Below are 15,171 nucleotides of genomic sequence, written 5' to 3' on the forward strand. Positions count from 1 at the left end.
GAGTGAGGAAGACTCAGGCCAAGATACAGAAAGATTTCTGTTGGCCTGGATTACATAAAGATGTAGTTGAATTTTGCTATACCTTTCATTTTGTCAGAAGGTAGGAAAGCCACAGGCAGTAATAAGACCAGTGCCTTTGATCCCAGTTCCTGCATTTGAAGAACCTTTCATGCAGGTTATGGTTGATTGCATAGGTCCCCTCCCTAAAACCAAAAGAGGGAACCAGTATTTGCTAACCATAATGAGTGTGTCTACCAGGCTCCTGGAGGCAATTCTATTGTGGAATGTCAAGGCATGAAAGATCATGGAGGAGTTGTTTGCTTTCTTTATCCATCATCGACTATCCAGGAGACTCAGTCAAACTCAAGGGTCCAATTTTACTTCCAAATTATTTAAGGAGGTCATAAATCGTTTAGGCATCAAACACTTTAAATCAAGTGCATACCACCCTGAATCCCAGGGAGCATTGGAAAGTTGATGTCAAACCCTAAAGAACATGCTGAGGGCTTATTGCCAGGATGACCCAACTGATTTGAATAAAGATATCCCATTTGTATCACTTGCTAATAGGGATGCTCCAAATGAGTCAACAGAGTTTCCTCCATTTGAATTGATATTTGGCCACCAAATAAGAGGGCCTTTAAAATTATTTTAAGGAAAAACATGTAGATCTGAAGTTGGAGATCTCACAGTTGGATTATGGACCTAGATGAAAGATAGATTAAACAGAGTAGGTGAATGAGCTAGACAGTATTTGAAAGTGACACAGCACCTAATGTAGCAAAAAACAGATAAGAAATCTAAAATTCAAATGTTTGCGTTTGGGGATAAAGTATTAGTGCTGTTACCAGTGGTAGGAGATGCCTTCAAAGCAAGGTTTATTGATCCCTTTCAGATTGAGAAGAAGTTAAGTAAGGTGAATTATCTGGTAAAGATGCCAGAGGGGTAAGAAACTAAGCAGGTATGTCATGTGAACATGCTTAAACTTTACTATGACAGGTATTGGTTACTGCCACTCAGAGTGAGGAATCACATTCAGATGACATAGACTTTAATGTGCCTTAGAATATATTAAATAATGAGGACATCCTTAGGGAACAGGGTAAAGTTTTGAGCTGCCTGCCCCAGGAATAGCAAGCTGAATTGAAAGACTTGTTCCAGTGCTACGAGATATACATAGTAATTGAATGGGTAGGACTAAAACAATAGTGCATGAAGATGATGTAGGGAATGTTGTTCCAATAAAACAACACCCATACAGGCTTAATCCTTTCAAAGCAGAACCAGTTCAGAAGGAAGTAGAAGCGATGCTCTAAGAAGACATCAAAAAGCCGTGTCAAAGCTAGTTGAGTTCACCGATCATTTTGGTTCCTAAACCTGATGGTATTTAATGATTCTGCACAAATTATTGAAAGGTCAATGCCGTGATCAAATCTGACTCATACCCAATTCCAAATCTGAAGGACTCTGTGGTAAATGTAGGACAAGCCACTTACATCATAAAGTTGGATTTACTTCATGGTTACTGGCAAGTACCTTTGTCGGAGAGAGTGAAAGAAGTTTCTGCTTTAGTAACCCCAAATGGGTCATATCAATTTAAAGTAGCGACCTTTGAAATGAAAAATGCACCAGCCACTTTTCAAAGATTTTTGAACAGAATTGTTGCAGGACTGACTAATTGTGCCGTCTACAAAGATGACTTTGTGATCTTTAGCCATTCGTGGAAAGATCACGTAGAGAATTTGGCAGAACTGTTTGAGAGACTCTGGGAGACAAAGTTGGTCATAAACTTGGCAAAAACAGAATTCGCAAAGGTGGAAATGATGTTCTTAGGTAACATCATTGGACATGGACGGGTGACACCTAGGAATGTGAAGACGAAGGCCATTGAGGAATTTCTAAGACTATCCTCGAAGAAGGAAATTTTTAGGATTAAGCGGATTCTACAGGAAATTTGTACCAAACTTTTGTAGTGTAGTGGCACTGTTGACAGATTTGTTTAAAAAGAACACAAAATTTCGGTGAACAGAACAATGCCAGGAGGCATTTGAGAATTTAAAAACAGTGTTAACCATCACACCAGTTTTAGCCATGACAAATTTCTTGAAACCTTTTAAATTCGCCTTCGATGCAAGTGATGTAGGTATTAGAGCTTTGTTGTTATAGGAGGAGGAAAGTGGAATTGAAAAGCCAATTGCTTATTTTTCAAAAAACTCAATATCCACCAGAAAAGATATTCAACCATTTAAAAAGAATTATTGAATTTGGCACTAGCTTTACAATATTTTGATGTTTGGGTTGCAAACAATGCATCAGAGACAGTTATGTATACTGATCATAGCCCTATGACATTTCTGGAAAGATTTAAGGACAAGAACACCAGATTATTTTGTTGGAGTCTCATGTTACAAGCATTCAGTTTACAGATTTTGCATGTTGTGGGTGATGATAATGTTATTGCAGGTGTTTTATTGCTGTTTTAAAAGAAAAATGTTTATATAAGATAGAAATGGTAGCGTTCAATGTAATGCATAAATGGAATTAGTATAAAATATGTAACTCTAGATTAATGAGTTATAGATCTGGTAACATATTGTAGTAATCTAGGAATAAGGTTTAGAGTAAAAGTTTTTAAAACAAAGCCATCTCTTCACAATGATGGATCATTTTTGTTTACTTAAGGGGGAAGATGTTGCACAGTTGGGCAGACTATTTGTGGATTAGGAGGTAGGAAGTTAGAATTTGGCGTTTGTAAAATGCTAGGGGGAATGCAGTGCCAAAAAACAGATGATGTGCTTTTTCTAAGTTCAGAGATTCAAAAACGATATCTGTGGACAGCGGCTGTGGCTTCGAAGGTACACAGAGAGCACCTGAATTGAAATATTTATATGAGAAGGTAGTACAGTTAGCAGGCCAAGCAGCAGCTTTGTTTTGTTACCAAGACAACAAGTTTTGAATTTAGCCAATCAATTTGAAACAGGTACCCAGATACCAAAAAAACAACTAAATTTAAATCTCTTGGTTTTGACAACAAATGACCAATCCTGTTAGAAGAAATATTGATATGTCATCAATTGTATAAAAGAAGAGGGCAGCTGGGCAAAGGCAGGAGGGTGAACTGCCATCTGCCAGACTTAACAGCTCTCAGTTCTTAGAGAAAGCACTATTTATTTACAACAGTACCGCGACACTCCGAGCTGAGATTCCTGACAGAAGAATTCAAGGAGAAAGCATTCCTGACAGAACATTTGATGGAAAAGGCACAAAGCATTCCGGAAGACATGTAATCTGGTTATAATTTTGAGAGACTAAATTCATTTTTATATAGACACCTGGGACTTGTATTTACTGGAACAGCTTACTATTAGAATCTTGTTTTATTCGGGAATATTTGTAGTTGTAAGGGCTGTATTAAATTTGTTAATAGTTTAGTTAATTTGTCCACTGTTAGATTTAGATAAATAAATTGTTACTTGAGGAATGCAAAGTGAATATCAAGGATTTATTTACCCTCTAGAAGTTGATGAAAGACAGATTATGTGACTTTTCACACTCCTACAGATTATCGGGTGAGGTGCTCTTCTAAGGATGTTTTGGTTTTAGTTCTCAGAGTGAGGAGGGTTCAGCCTCCACATTGTTTATGTTTTCCAGTGAAATATCAAAACAACAGGGTTTAAAATTTTAGTGAATTCTTAATTAAACATGTATAAAATGAAAATGTAGACCCAGTCAGAAATTTGCTTGGATGTTCTTCAAAAACCTTGTGTTACCAATGTGTTTGTTATGTCAGGTATGCCTTGCTTTTAAATAATTTCCTTCCATTTTTCTGCTTCTAGCAAGATGACTGAAGCATAAAGATGTCACATACTTCTTTTCAAGGGTAATTGCTAGGTCTCACAGATATCTTCTTTCTGCAGGTCTCCACCACGGCCAAGTCCCGGTAGCCTCCATTATTCAGACGAGGATGTCAGCACAAAATATAATGACCTAATCCCAGCTGAGAGCAGCAGTTTGACCGAGAAACCCTCCCTATCAGACTCTCAGGTAAGCATCGATCTTTCAGGAATGCTGTGTTCCCCAAGATTGCCAGAGTAAGCATGGAAATGTAAAATCATGATCCATACTGCACTCACTGTTAGAGGACATGCTTCTTCCAATTTCATCAGTTGTATTCACATCAGTAAGTTTGTTTCCAAAGGCAGGACAAATATTCTGTGAATCAGAACCTGTGTACCACGAGGGGCAGAGCACCCTTATGGCAGACAAGTGCATTTTGACGATAGAAACTCATAGATCATAAAGAAAACTTGTGATGTTCCTTAACTACTCAGAAATGATAAATATAATCGTATTTAGTAAAATGCTTTCAGAATAATAGGCTAGATGTAAGAAAAATTTATTCAAGAAGAAATAATACAGAGTACACAATACTACACTCAAAGTGCTCCAAAATTCCTATCGTATTTTCAGTAGCTCCTGATTGAGTCTTTGTAACACGTCACATTACAGATAAATTTAGTCCTGGTTGAGGCAGTATGAAACATGTAACTGGGAATCATACAGCTCTTCAATCACTTTTTTTATGATTAGATGTTACATTAGCTTCAACTAGTCAAACAATTTGCTCTCAATGAGCAGTCTATTAAGTATAATTAATTTTTACTCAAGTAAATATAGTCTGAACTGTCATCACTTGACCACTCAATGGTTTGCTTGTTTTTCATATCTCATTGTAAGTGAAGTCATGGTTTTCTGAATGGTAAGACCTGAAGGTAACATGATTCCTATTGTTTATTGAAGGAGCAATAACTTAATTAGCTTGAATTCATACGCTATTGGAGTTTTGGCTCAAATTGTCTAACTGTGACTTTCTTGCACTATCATAAATGTTTGAGTAAAATTATCCAGTGAGTAGGTAAGCTTTTATAGACCAGAAAAGTGTCAGGTTTGATCTTCATTCTGCATTGAGGTAATTTCAGCTAAACAATGATAAACATCCTTATAATGTATCTCCCAGTGCCCTGTTTCTCCGTGCTGTCCAATACCCTTGTGAGAAAAATAACAGCTTACCAATGCTCATATTATGAAGCCTTAAACATGAATAATAGATGCCTGAGTAGGGGAGCATAGGGACTCTGTGACTTCATAATCCAGAAAAAGAGTTGACAATTTCCAACAGGAGGCAACAGTGTTATGTGATGGAAAAGAAGTAAAATAATAGATTTTGTTATTATTATTTTGTTTATTAAAAGTAAAATGTCCAGAGCTAGTTGCTGCAGGTGGTGGGCAATGGCCACTCCATTGGGTCCATCCAGAGAAGCTAGAAGGTGAGAGGGACAAGAGGACCAGGCGGCCACTGCTGCAAGAAGGAGACTAGATAACCTATTCATGAGGTTTGGTAGCTGTAGGTTGTGGGAAGTTCGATAACTGTGAAGTGAGCTGCTATATTTATATGGGGAGATTATGCTAAAATCATGGATGGGAACAGAGTAATGTGGGAGAGGGGTTTGTCCATGATCAGGAGCACTTCAGTTGTCGGGGTAATAGTACATGATGTCACAACTCACTGGGATAGTGCTATTCCTATAATCAATACAAAAGTTAAAGGTTTTCAAATAAGTACACAATAATCCCCCTATTTATCTGATTGTCAAACCAAGGCTGATAGAAAGCATGGACCAGGTTTCTGTACGTAAGAAAAATTATTAGTTATTGCAAGTAATTAGACTCTAGTCACAGAGTCCCTATGCCCCCATACCTAGGCATCTATTATTCATGTTTAAGGCTTCATAATATGAGCATTGGTAAGCTGTTATTTTTCCTACAAGACTATATAGTAAATGGTGATGCCCTTTCAAACACACACACACACAAAAACTGGAAGGTAGTTTATTTGCCGAGATAATCATTATCCTGGTGAGAAGGGAGCTTCTCAGTCATCTTTTTCCAGATGCTTCCAAGCCACACAAGGTGTTCGGGTTCATTTATGAAAGGCCAGTGACTTAATTTACTGTTAAAGCAAAGATGAATTCATTTTCTTCAGATTTAAAATTGCATTTGACTGCAACACCGTAGACAACTGTTGTTTTGGTGATCAATTTACCTCCCTGTCTTGTTCCCAGTCTCAAGCTATTCAGTTACCCAAGAACCAATTACAATATTGTTGGTGGCAAAAGGCTTTTAGTATTGATAATTGGTCACTAATCCATAAACCAATCAACCCCTTGTTTCCACCCAGCTGCATCTGTACCCAATCCCTTGGCTCCAAGTCATTTGCAAACCAAACTTCAGTGGCTGCTGATTCAAATTGCTGTTTACACGCTGTTTACAATGAGTATCAGCAATTCTTTAAATTTGTCTTTTAAAACAGTACCTTCTCATTTGAGTCCACAGTTGTAAAAAGCATAAAAATAATATAACATGATCTTTACAATGACCACACTTTGTGGTCACCTCATATTGCTAAGGGCTGGGATTGGAATGGGGAGTGGGAAGTGGGGAGTGGGAAGATGGGCAGGTGCAGACTATTTATAGACATGTTGCGTGGGGACCTGGGATAGTGTGAAGCTTACGAGGTTCATAGGAAGGGGATCCAGATTTCTAGGGTCTCAATAACTTGTGTATGCAGGGGCTGGAAACCACTGCCGAAAGAGTGATCACTGACAGCTTTCATCATGCTGGAAATCTGAAGTACATAGTCGTTAAGAAAATGGCTGTGACTATACCTTGTGCAGGCAGAGGAAGTATCTTGCCCTGAAAGGGAGCTGCTACAGAAACCAGTGATGTGACGCCCTTTGGGGGGCTACAAAATGACACACAGACAAGCACTGTTCAGTACACAGAACTGTGGGCTTCCTACTCCTGGTGGATCTTAATGCATTGGCTCCCTGTGTGCTGTACCCCCTGCCCCACACATTGCTAACCATTTCATTCAGCACCAGCTCTTTTGCATACAAGGTAAGGGAAAAATTAGGAATGTTTGACAAGAGAGGCAATCGTGCCAGTAGAAGTGATGTCAGGTAATAAATGTATTTCTGCAAAAATGCCTGAAATAACCTTACTCCCATTGATAAACTATTCATTGGATAAGTGAAATATAAAATATTTTAAAGGATGAGGAAGAACTACCAGACCCTGGCTTTCAAACAGGATAGATGAAGACAAATTTAATTTATTTAAAATGGATAGATGAGTTTTAAGTAACTCCCAAGACTAAAATACAGCCTTCAAGCCTCTGGGTTGAAAGTGGGCATTGTTTTTCTCGTGAACCTTAATGGAAAGTTATTTGACCTGTTTGTTTATTTCTGACTGACATTTAGTTGCTGTTAAACTTTATTGTCATCCTATGTTGAATTTAATATCAAGCAGCATGGAATTCAAGTGTCACCTTGATGGTAAATAAGACAAACTGTTCAGAAGATGAGCAATTCAGAGTACAATCACTTGATTGATTATTGAGATGAAGGGGTTATGAGTAAAAATTGTAGAGGCTGGGACTGTATCCATTGGAGTTCAGAAGAATGAGAGCTGAACTTACTGAGACATGTAAGATTCAGAGGGCACTTGCCAGGGAGGAGCTGAAAGGCAGCTTCCCCTTGTGACAGAGATTGGAACGAGGGGATACAGTTTCTCTCAGTTGTGAGACAGCAGTGGCGGCAAGGTAATTGAACTTTTTTTAGAATATATGTAGGTAGATTGGTGGCTAATAAGGGAGTCAAAGGGATATTAGGAGTAAACAGGAAATGGAATTGACTCCAATGTCAGATCAGCTATGACTGTACTGAATCGCAGAGCAAGTCTGAGGGGTGAATGGCCTATTTCTGTTCCTAATTCATATATTTGTTTGTCTTATGGTCTTTAAATTGAATAGTAGATTGTAGCTGAAAAACTCTTGCAATTTCACCCTCAGTTCAATAAACTCATCCAAATTGCTGATGACCGAACTCTCATGTGTTCAAGGTTAAAGCTTATCCCAATGGCCTTATTAATCTTAAAGTAAATGACAAAGCTCCAATCTAATTATGGAAAGATGCATATCATGTCAAAGCAGTAGGTTTGACTAGTCAATGACCATTATTTGAATACTAGAAAAGCACAACAGCTTTCAATATGTACTTCTATTTTTGTTATTTTTTTAAACAAATGCATAGTTTATGTTTTGTTCTCTACTTTTTCTTTCATTTCTAGAGACACCATCATTATTTAATACAAATACTGGTAGACACTACCTCCACCACTGAAGATGGATAGAAATAAGACTTTCAGTTCTCTTTATTATCCCATTTTTTAAATAAAAAAGCTTAACTAAAGGAGAACAATGGTCAAATTGCAATAAAATTTGATACACTTATAAGATATTGCACCAGAGAGAAATGATTAGTTTTTGGGAAAGATCTGGATCCTCACATCCAAAAACATTGGATTTTCTTTTCTTGTTCAGAATTTTGTGCACCGCTTTATTTAGAATGTTGTCACTTGTCTTAGCAGCAGTGTTTTCAGAGCAGCATATTTGAACGTCGGCTTCAGACAACTGAAAAAGCATTTTCAGCATCAGACAACTGTAAATAAAAGGATCAGAAAGGACAACACAAAATTATAAAGAAGAGATAATAATGTAAGCTTAATCTGTTGGCTCATTGGGTGAATTTCTACCTCACAGAGCCAGCAAAGAAACTTGAAAGGACAATCCAAATGCATCAATTATTTAAAATTATATCTTATTAAATTTGTATTTTGAGATGTAATGCCATAATGAGAACTTCCTGGTAAGATTATTACTCAATTAAGAAATCTTTAATGTGAATCTCTTTGCATGCACATGTACATAGTACCTATCTAATATAAATTAGGAGAAGAAATGATAGTAAGATGATTTGTCTATATCCTGACCTATCACTATTTGAATACCTTTTCAAATTAAACTTTTAAACATTTTCTCATATTACATTCAACTTTTCTTTTAATATCAAAATAGGTGTAATAATCTATTCAAATTCCTATTTTTTATCCAACCTGTATTGCATAAGTAGTTTTATACCATAGCCCCAAATCCATTTTTACCATGACTGGAAAAGCTGGACCTCTGCCATATTTTTTCAACACTAACAAACATTCACTACTTCCCACATCCAAGAAAACTTCTTTTTTAAATCCAAAATATATTGTGCAATGAATAAACAAAGGCATCCGAAGCATTCATTAAGAAATGAAAACATCCATTTTCTGATAAAAATCTGGACTTCACAGTGAGCCAAGTATGTTTGCATAGGATACTAGAACAATATTGTTCCTTTCCCCTAAGCAGTTCCTGTTTTAAAAATTGTTACCTTTTGTTTTGGTGATTGCAATGGTTACATCGTTGGCAGGAGTCCTTTGACAACACGTTCCAAACCCATTGCCTCTACTCTCTGGAAAGATGATAGAATGATGACTTATTAGAACACCACTGAGTTCCCCTCCAAGCCATATACCAACCTCACTTGAAACAATAACATCATTCCTTCATGGTTGCTGGGTCAAAAACCTGGAACTCCCTTCCTACAGCATTGTGTGTGTGTATCAGCTGTACCATGTGGATCACAATGGTTTCAACATGAGGCACATTAACACCTTAAGAGATATTTGAAAGGGCAACAAGTGTTGGCCTTGTCAGTGGCTTTCACATCTAATGAATTAATATAATAAATTACAGTAGCAATAAGGTAGATTAGGGTTTTCCCTGCCTATAAATATACTTCATCTTAAGCTTCAGAAAACTGCGTTCAACTGAAAGCAACACACATCTTTTCAGGAAACGCCTCCCCCTCTCTCCCTATTTATTTCAGAATCCCCTTCCCCTCCCCCTTTCTGAAGAAGGGTCCAGACCCGAAATGTCAGCTTTCCTGCACCTTTGATGATGCTTGGCCTGCTGTGTTCATCCAGCTATATCACCTTGTAGTCTGTGAATAGCATTGCTAATTTATACCAAGTCATGATTGTTCGTGTTGTTAATTCACATCCATCGACTTGAAAATATGATGCTACTACAGCAGATGTCCTTTAAGTGGTCTAGAGGACTAGAGGGGTCTGTGGTAATTTTATACAGCCGTGGAACAATAAGTGCTTGTGTTCTTAAAATCACTTATGAACTCCACAGGAAAATGAAAACGTATGCTGGTTTTGGGGGTTGATAGGGTGGTGGTTGCTCAAGCATTCATAATGAGATGGTATGCAATTATTTCCAGAGAATCAAACTTCTGTTTCTACTCAGATGGCCTCATTAGGATTGTTCTACAGGACTCAAAGAATGATTCATCTATTGAGCTCAACCGACCGTGTACACACAGTTGCAAAGGGGATCACCAATAGGGTTTCTTTATCTCAAACACATAAAAACTGTTGATAATTGTGGTTCAGTTTGAGGTAAATGTCAAGCTTTCAGGTAAACTCAAAATTCAATTTTATAATAAGCAGTACAAAATGTCTGTGCCCTCAAGGAAAGGGCATTCATCCACCTGCAGGCTTTGTTTGATTGACATCTGTATTTCCTTGTACAATAATGGATTACACTTCCTTTGATGTAATTTTTCATTACTTGTGAAGGTCTAAAATTCATGATGACTGGATGGATGTTCCAGTAAAAGGAGGTGGACCTTTTAGACTGTGAGCCTCACAATCTGTCTGCCTCCATTGCCAACTTGGGGTCCAACTCACAGGAACAAGACTATGGCAGAATGAGGTACCTTTACCAGAGATAGAATTGTGGAATTGAGAACTTTCCCAATGCCTGTCTCCATGATGAAAATTTGGTCCTATGACAGGGTTTGATAGGATCCACATCAAAAATGATGTTTCTACTTGAAGGGGAAAATAGTCCTAAGTGTCATAAAGGCAACAGTCACCAAGGAATCCATTAGAGAAGCCAGGCAAATTGCTTTACCCGGGAGTGGTTAAATTTTGGGACTTGTTACCACATGGAGTAGTTGAAACGATTATTATCTCCATGCATTTAAGATCATTCTTGATGAATGCATAAGGGACAATGAAATAGATGAATATGTTCATGGAGCTAGATTAAGAAGGAATGAAAAGGCTCATGTGAAAAATGAACACGAGCATAATCCTAGTTAATAAAATGTGAGGCTGGATGAACACAGCAGGCCCAGCAGCATCTCAGGAGCACAAAAACTGACGTTTCGGGCCTAGACCCTTCATCAGAGAGGGGGATGGGGTGAGGGTTCTGGAATAAATAGGGAGGGGGTGAGGCAGACAGAAGATGGAGATAAAAGAAGATAGGTGGAGAGGAGAGTATAGGTGGGGAGGTAGGGAGGAGATAGGTCAGTCCAGGTAAGACGGACAGGTCAAGGAGGTGGGATGAGGTTAGTAGGTAGGAGATGGAGGTGCGGCTTGAGGTGGGAGGAAGGGATGGGTGAGAGGAAGAACAGGTTAGGGAGGCAGAGACAGGCTGGACTGGTTTTGGGATGCAGTGGGTGGAGGGGAAGAGCTGGGCTGGTTGTGTGGTGCAGTGGGGGGAGGGGACGAACTGGGCTGGTTTTGGGATGCGGTGGGGGAAGGGGAGATTTTGAAGCTGGTGAAGTCCACATTGATACCATTGGGCTGCAGGGTTCCTATGCGGAATATGAGTTGCTGTTCCTGCAACCTTCGGGTGGCATCATTGTGGCACTGCAGGAGGCCCATGATGGACATGTCATCTAAAGAATGGGAAGGGGAGTGGACATAGTTCAGGACTGGGAGGCGCAGTTGTTTATTGCGAACCGAGCGGAGGTGTTCTGCAAAGCGGTCCCCAAGCCTCCGCTTGGTTTCCCCAATGTAGAGGAAGCCACACCGGGTACAATGGATACAGTATACCACATTGGCAGATGTGCAGGTGAACCGCTGCTTAATGTGGAAAGTCATCTTGGGGCCTGGGATAGGGGTGAGGGAGGAGGTGTGGGGGCAAGTGTAGCATTTTCTGCGGTTGCAGGGGAAGGTGCCGGGTGTGGTGGGGTTGGAGGGCAGTGTGGAGCGAACAAGTGAGTCACGGAGAGAGTGGTGTCTCCGGAAAGCAGACAAGGGTGGGGATGGAAAAATGTCTTGGGTGGTGGGGTCGGATTGTAGATGGCGGAAGTGTCGGAGGATGATGCTTTGTATCCGGAGGTTGGTGGGGTGGTGTCTGAGAACAAGGAAGATCCTCTTTGGGCGGTTGTGGTGGGGGCGGGGTTTGAGGGATGTGTTGTGGGAAATGCGGGAGACGCGGTCAAGGGTGTTCTCGACCACTGTGGGGGGAAGGTTGCGGTCCTTGAAGAACTTGGACATCTGGGATGTGCGGGAGTGGAATGCCTCATCCTGGGAGTAGATGCGGCGGAGGAATTGGGAATAGGGGATGGAATTTTTGCAGGAGGGTGGATGGGAGGAGGTGTATTCTAGGTAGCTGTGGGAGTCGGTGGGCTTGAAATGGACATCAGTTACAAGCTGGTTGCCTGAGATGGAGACTGAGAGGTTGAGGAAGGTGAGGGATGTGCTGGAGATGGCCCAGGTGAACTGAAGGTTGGGGTGGAAGGTGTTGGTGAAGTGGATGAACTGTTTGAGCTCCTCTGGGGAGCTAGAGGCGGCGCTGATACAGTCATCAATGTAACGGAGGAAGAGGTGGGGTTTGGGGCCTGTGTAGGTGCAGAAGAGGGACTGTTCCACGTAACCTACAAAGAGGCAGGCATAGTTGGGGCCCATGCGGGTGCCCATGGCCACCCCCTTTGTCTGTAGGAAGTGGGAGGAATCGAAAGAGAAGTTGTTGAGGGTGAGGACGAGTTCGGCTAGGCGGATGAGGGTGTCGGTGGAGGGGGACTAGTCGGGCCTGCGGGACAGGAAGAAGCGGAGGGCCTTGAGGCCATATGCATGCGGAATACAGGTGTATGGGGTCTGGACGTCCATGGTGTAAATGAGGTGTTGGGGACCAGGGAACTGGAAGTCCTGGAGGAGGTGGAGGGCGTGGGTGGTGTCACGGACGTAGGTAGGGAGTTCCTGGACCAAAGGGGAGAAAATAGAGTCCAGATAGGTGGAGATGAGTTCGGTAGGGCAGGAACAGGCTGAGACAATGGGTCGACCAGGGCAGGCAGGTTTGTGGATTTTGGGAACGAGATAGAAACGGGCCGTGTGGGGTTGGGGAACAATGAGGTTGGAGGCTGTGGGTGGGAGGTCCCCTGAGGTGATGAGGTCATAAATGGTGTTGGAGATGATGGTTTGGTGCTCGGGTGTGGGGTCATGATCGAGGGGGCGGTAGAAGGTGGTGTCGGAGAGTTGGCGTTTGGCCTCAGCGATGTAGAGGTCAGTGCGCCATACTACCATGCACCACCCTCGTCTGCGGGTTTGATGGTGAGGTTGGGGTTGGTGCGGAGGCCTGTCCATTCTGCGGGGGAGAGGTTGGAGTCAGTGAGAGGGGTGGAGAGGTTGAGGCGGTTAATGTCTCGACGGCAGTTGGAGATGAAGAGGTCGAGGGAAGGTAGGAGGCCTGGGGGTGGTGTCCAGGAGGAGGACTTGTGTTGGAAGCAGGCAAAGGGGTCAGTGGAGGGAGGGTTAGGTTCCCGGTTGAAGAAGTAAGCGTGGAGGCGAAGGTGGCGGTAAAACTGCTCTATGTTCAACCGTGACTGGTATTCATTGATGTGTGGTTGTAGGGGGGATAAAGGTGAGCCCCTTACTGAGGACTGACCGTTCGTCCTCAGTCAGTGAGAGGTGTGGTTGTAGGGGGACAAAGGTGAGCCCCTTACTGAGGACTGACCGTTCGTCCTCAGTCAGTGAGAGCATAATCCTGTTGGCTTAAATGTTTTGGTGTTATGTAGGCTATGTAATACTATGTAAATCTGGTTGACTTCATTGGGAGTACAACTATTTGTAACCATAGTACAGACTGATTATTTACTAACCTCGTTTCTAATTGAATAGCTGTTGCATTTTAACTTGTTCCCTCAGATATAATTTGGCATTGTTGCATTATAGACTCAGATGTGAAGTAAACGTTGAAATGTACTGCTGTTGCAGTTGTTTATTCAGTACGGGCTGTAACATGTTAGAATATTGTGTTGATGTCAAGGTAGCTGTTTTTGCAAGGTTTGTCAGCAGGGTTGCTCTGATTAAAATAAATATCTGTCCTGTGAATTGCACTATTATTAAAATATGATGATCTTTGATTTAGATATGTGTTGCTCAAAGGGGTGGAACAGTCAGTTGTATTTTAACTTGTCTATTGATTTGACAAATGTACAGTACAGAAAAGCAAAACATTGAGGATACTGGAAATCCAAACTAAAAACAGAAAATGCTGGAAGTACACAGCAGATGAGACAAGATCTGTGGAGAAATATGGATTTAACATTTCAGCTTGATGATTTTTCATTAGAACTGGGAAAATTTACAGAGTTAATAGATTTTGAGTAAAGGGAAAGCGGGTCAAGGATAAAGGAAAAGTCTGTGGTAGGGTGAAAGCTGAGAGTTTGAATGACAGAAATGTTTGCATTACAGGACCAAAGGTAATCATGATGGATCAAGAAAAATAATAAAAGATATATCTAGAACAGGTATGCAAATGTCTTAAAGAGAAAAAGGAAACAAAATAAAGGAATCTAGTACTGAAAATAGAATGCGATCTTGTGAGAACTGCAATACAGTACTGTAGAAATCTTCCCTGAGGAGCTCATCATTACAGATTTCTGAAAGTCATGTTGTTCTGTAATTGTAATTAACCTAACATCACAATTTTCAATGGGTTGCCAAAGAACGAGTACATTTCACAGCCTTTAAATTTGCACATCAACTTGTTATCATGGTGCATACATTTTGTACCTACATATGCTCCATTTAGTGAGATCTATCCATTTCTGGAAGTCTACAGGTGCTTACACACTCCATTCGTAAACTTGAATGCAATATTCAGCAATATTAGCTGTGCCACTTTGAGATTATCTGAAAATGGCCATGCTATAATATCACAATTTTCAGAATTAAGAGCCTGAAAAGAGAAATGAAAATCTCATACAGTATCTTCCAGTCCAAAATTTTGTGGTAGATATTATGGTATTTGTCACCTTGGCATAAGAAAATTTAATCAAATTTGAGTCATAATATTTGACACTCAGAACAACAATACCTGAGCATATCTTAGTTTCTGCTTCTAATCCAAGCTGCCCTTACCTAACAGTTCCT

At 40.5% G+C, this 15,171-nt stretch overlaps 1 protein-coding gene across 4 annotated transcripts in view; it reads left to right on the forward strand.

Annotated features, from left to right (window-relative positions):
* The window catches only part of sdk2b (sidekick cell adhesion molecule 2b), an 892,722-nt gene that overhangs the window by 845,149 nt on the left and 32,402 nt on the right, over window positions 1-15,171 (forward strand). For all 4 annotated transcript variants that reach the window (XM_059653700.1, XM_059653701.1, XM_048555196.2 and 1 more), the window contains one exon: window positions 3,918-4,044. In XM_059653700.1, coding sequence (XP_059509683.1) covers window positions 3,918-4,044 — 127 coding nt within the window. The remainder of the gene's footprint in view (window positions 1-3,917; window positions 4,045-15,171) is intronic.

The sequence above is a fragment of the Stegostoma tigrinum genome, chromosome 22 (genome assembly GCF_030684315.1).
Source record: "Stegostoma tigrinum isolate sSteTig4 chromosome 22, sSteTig4.hap1, whole genome shotgun sequence".
NCBI classification, from domain to species: domain Eukaryota; kingdom Metazoa; phylum Chordata; class Chondrichthyes; order Orectolobiformes; family Stegostomatidae; genus Stegostoma; species Stegostoma tigrinum.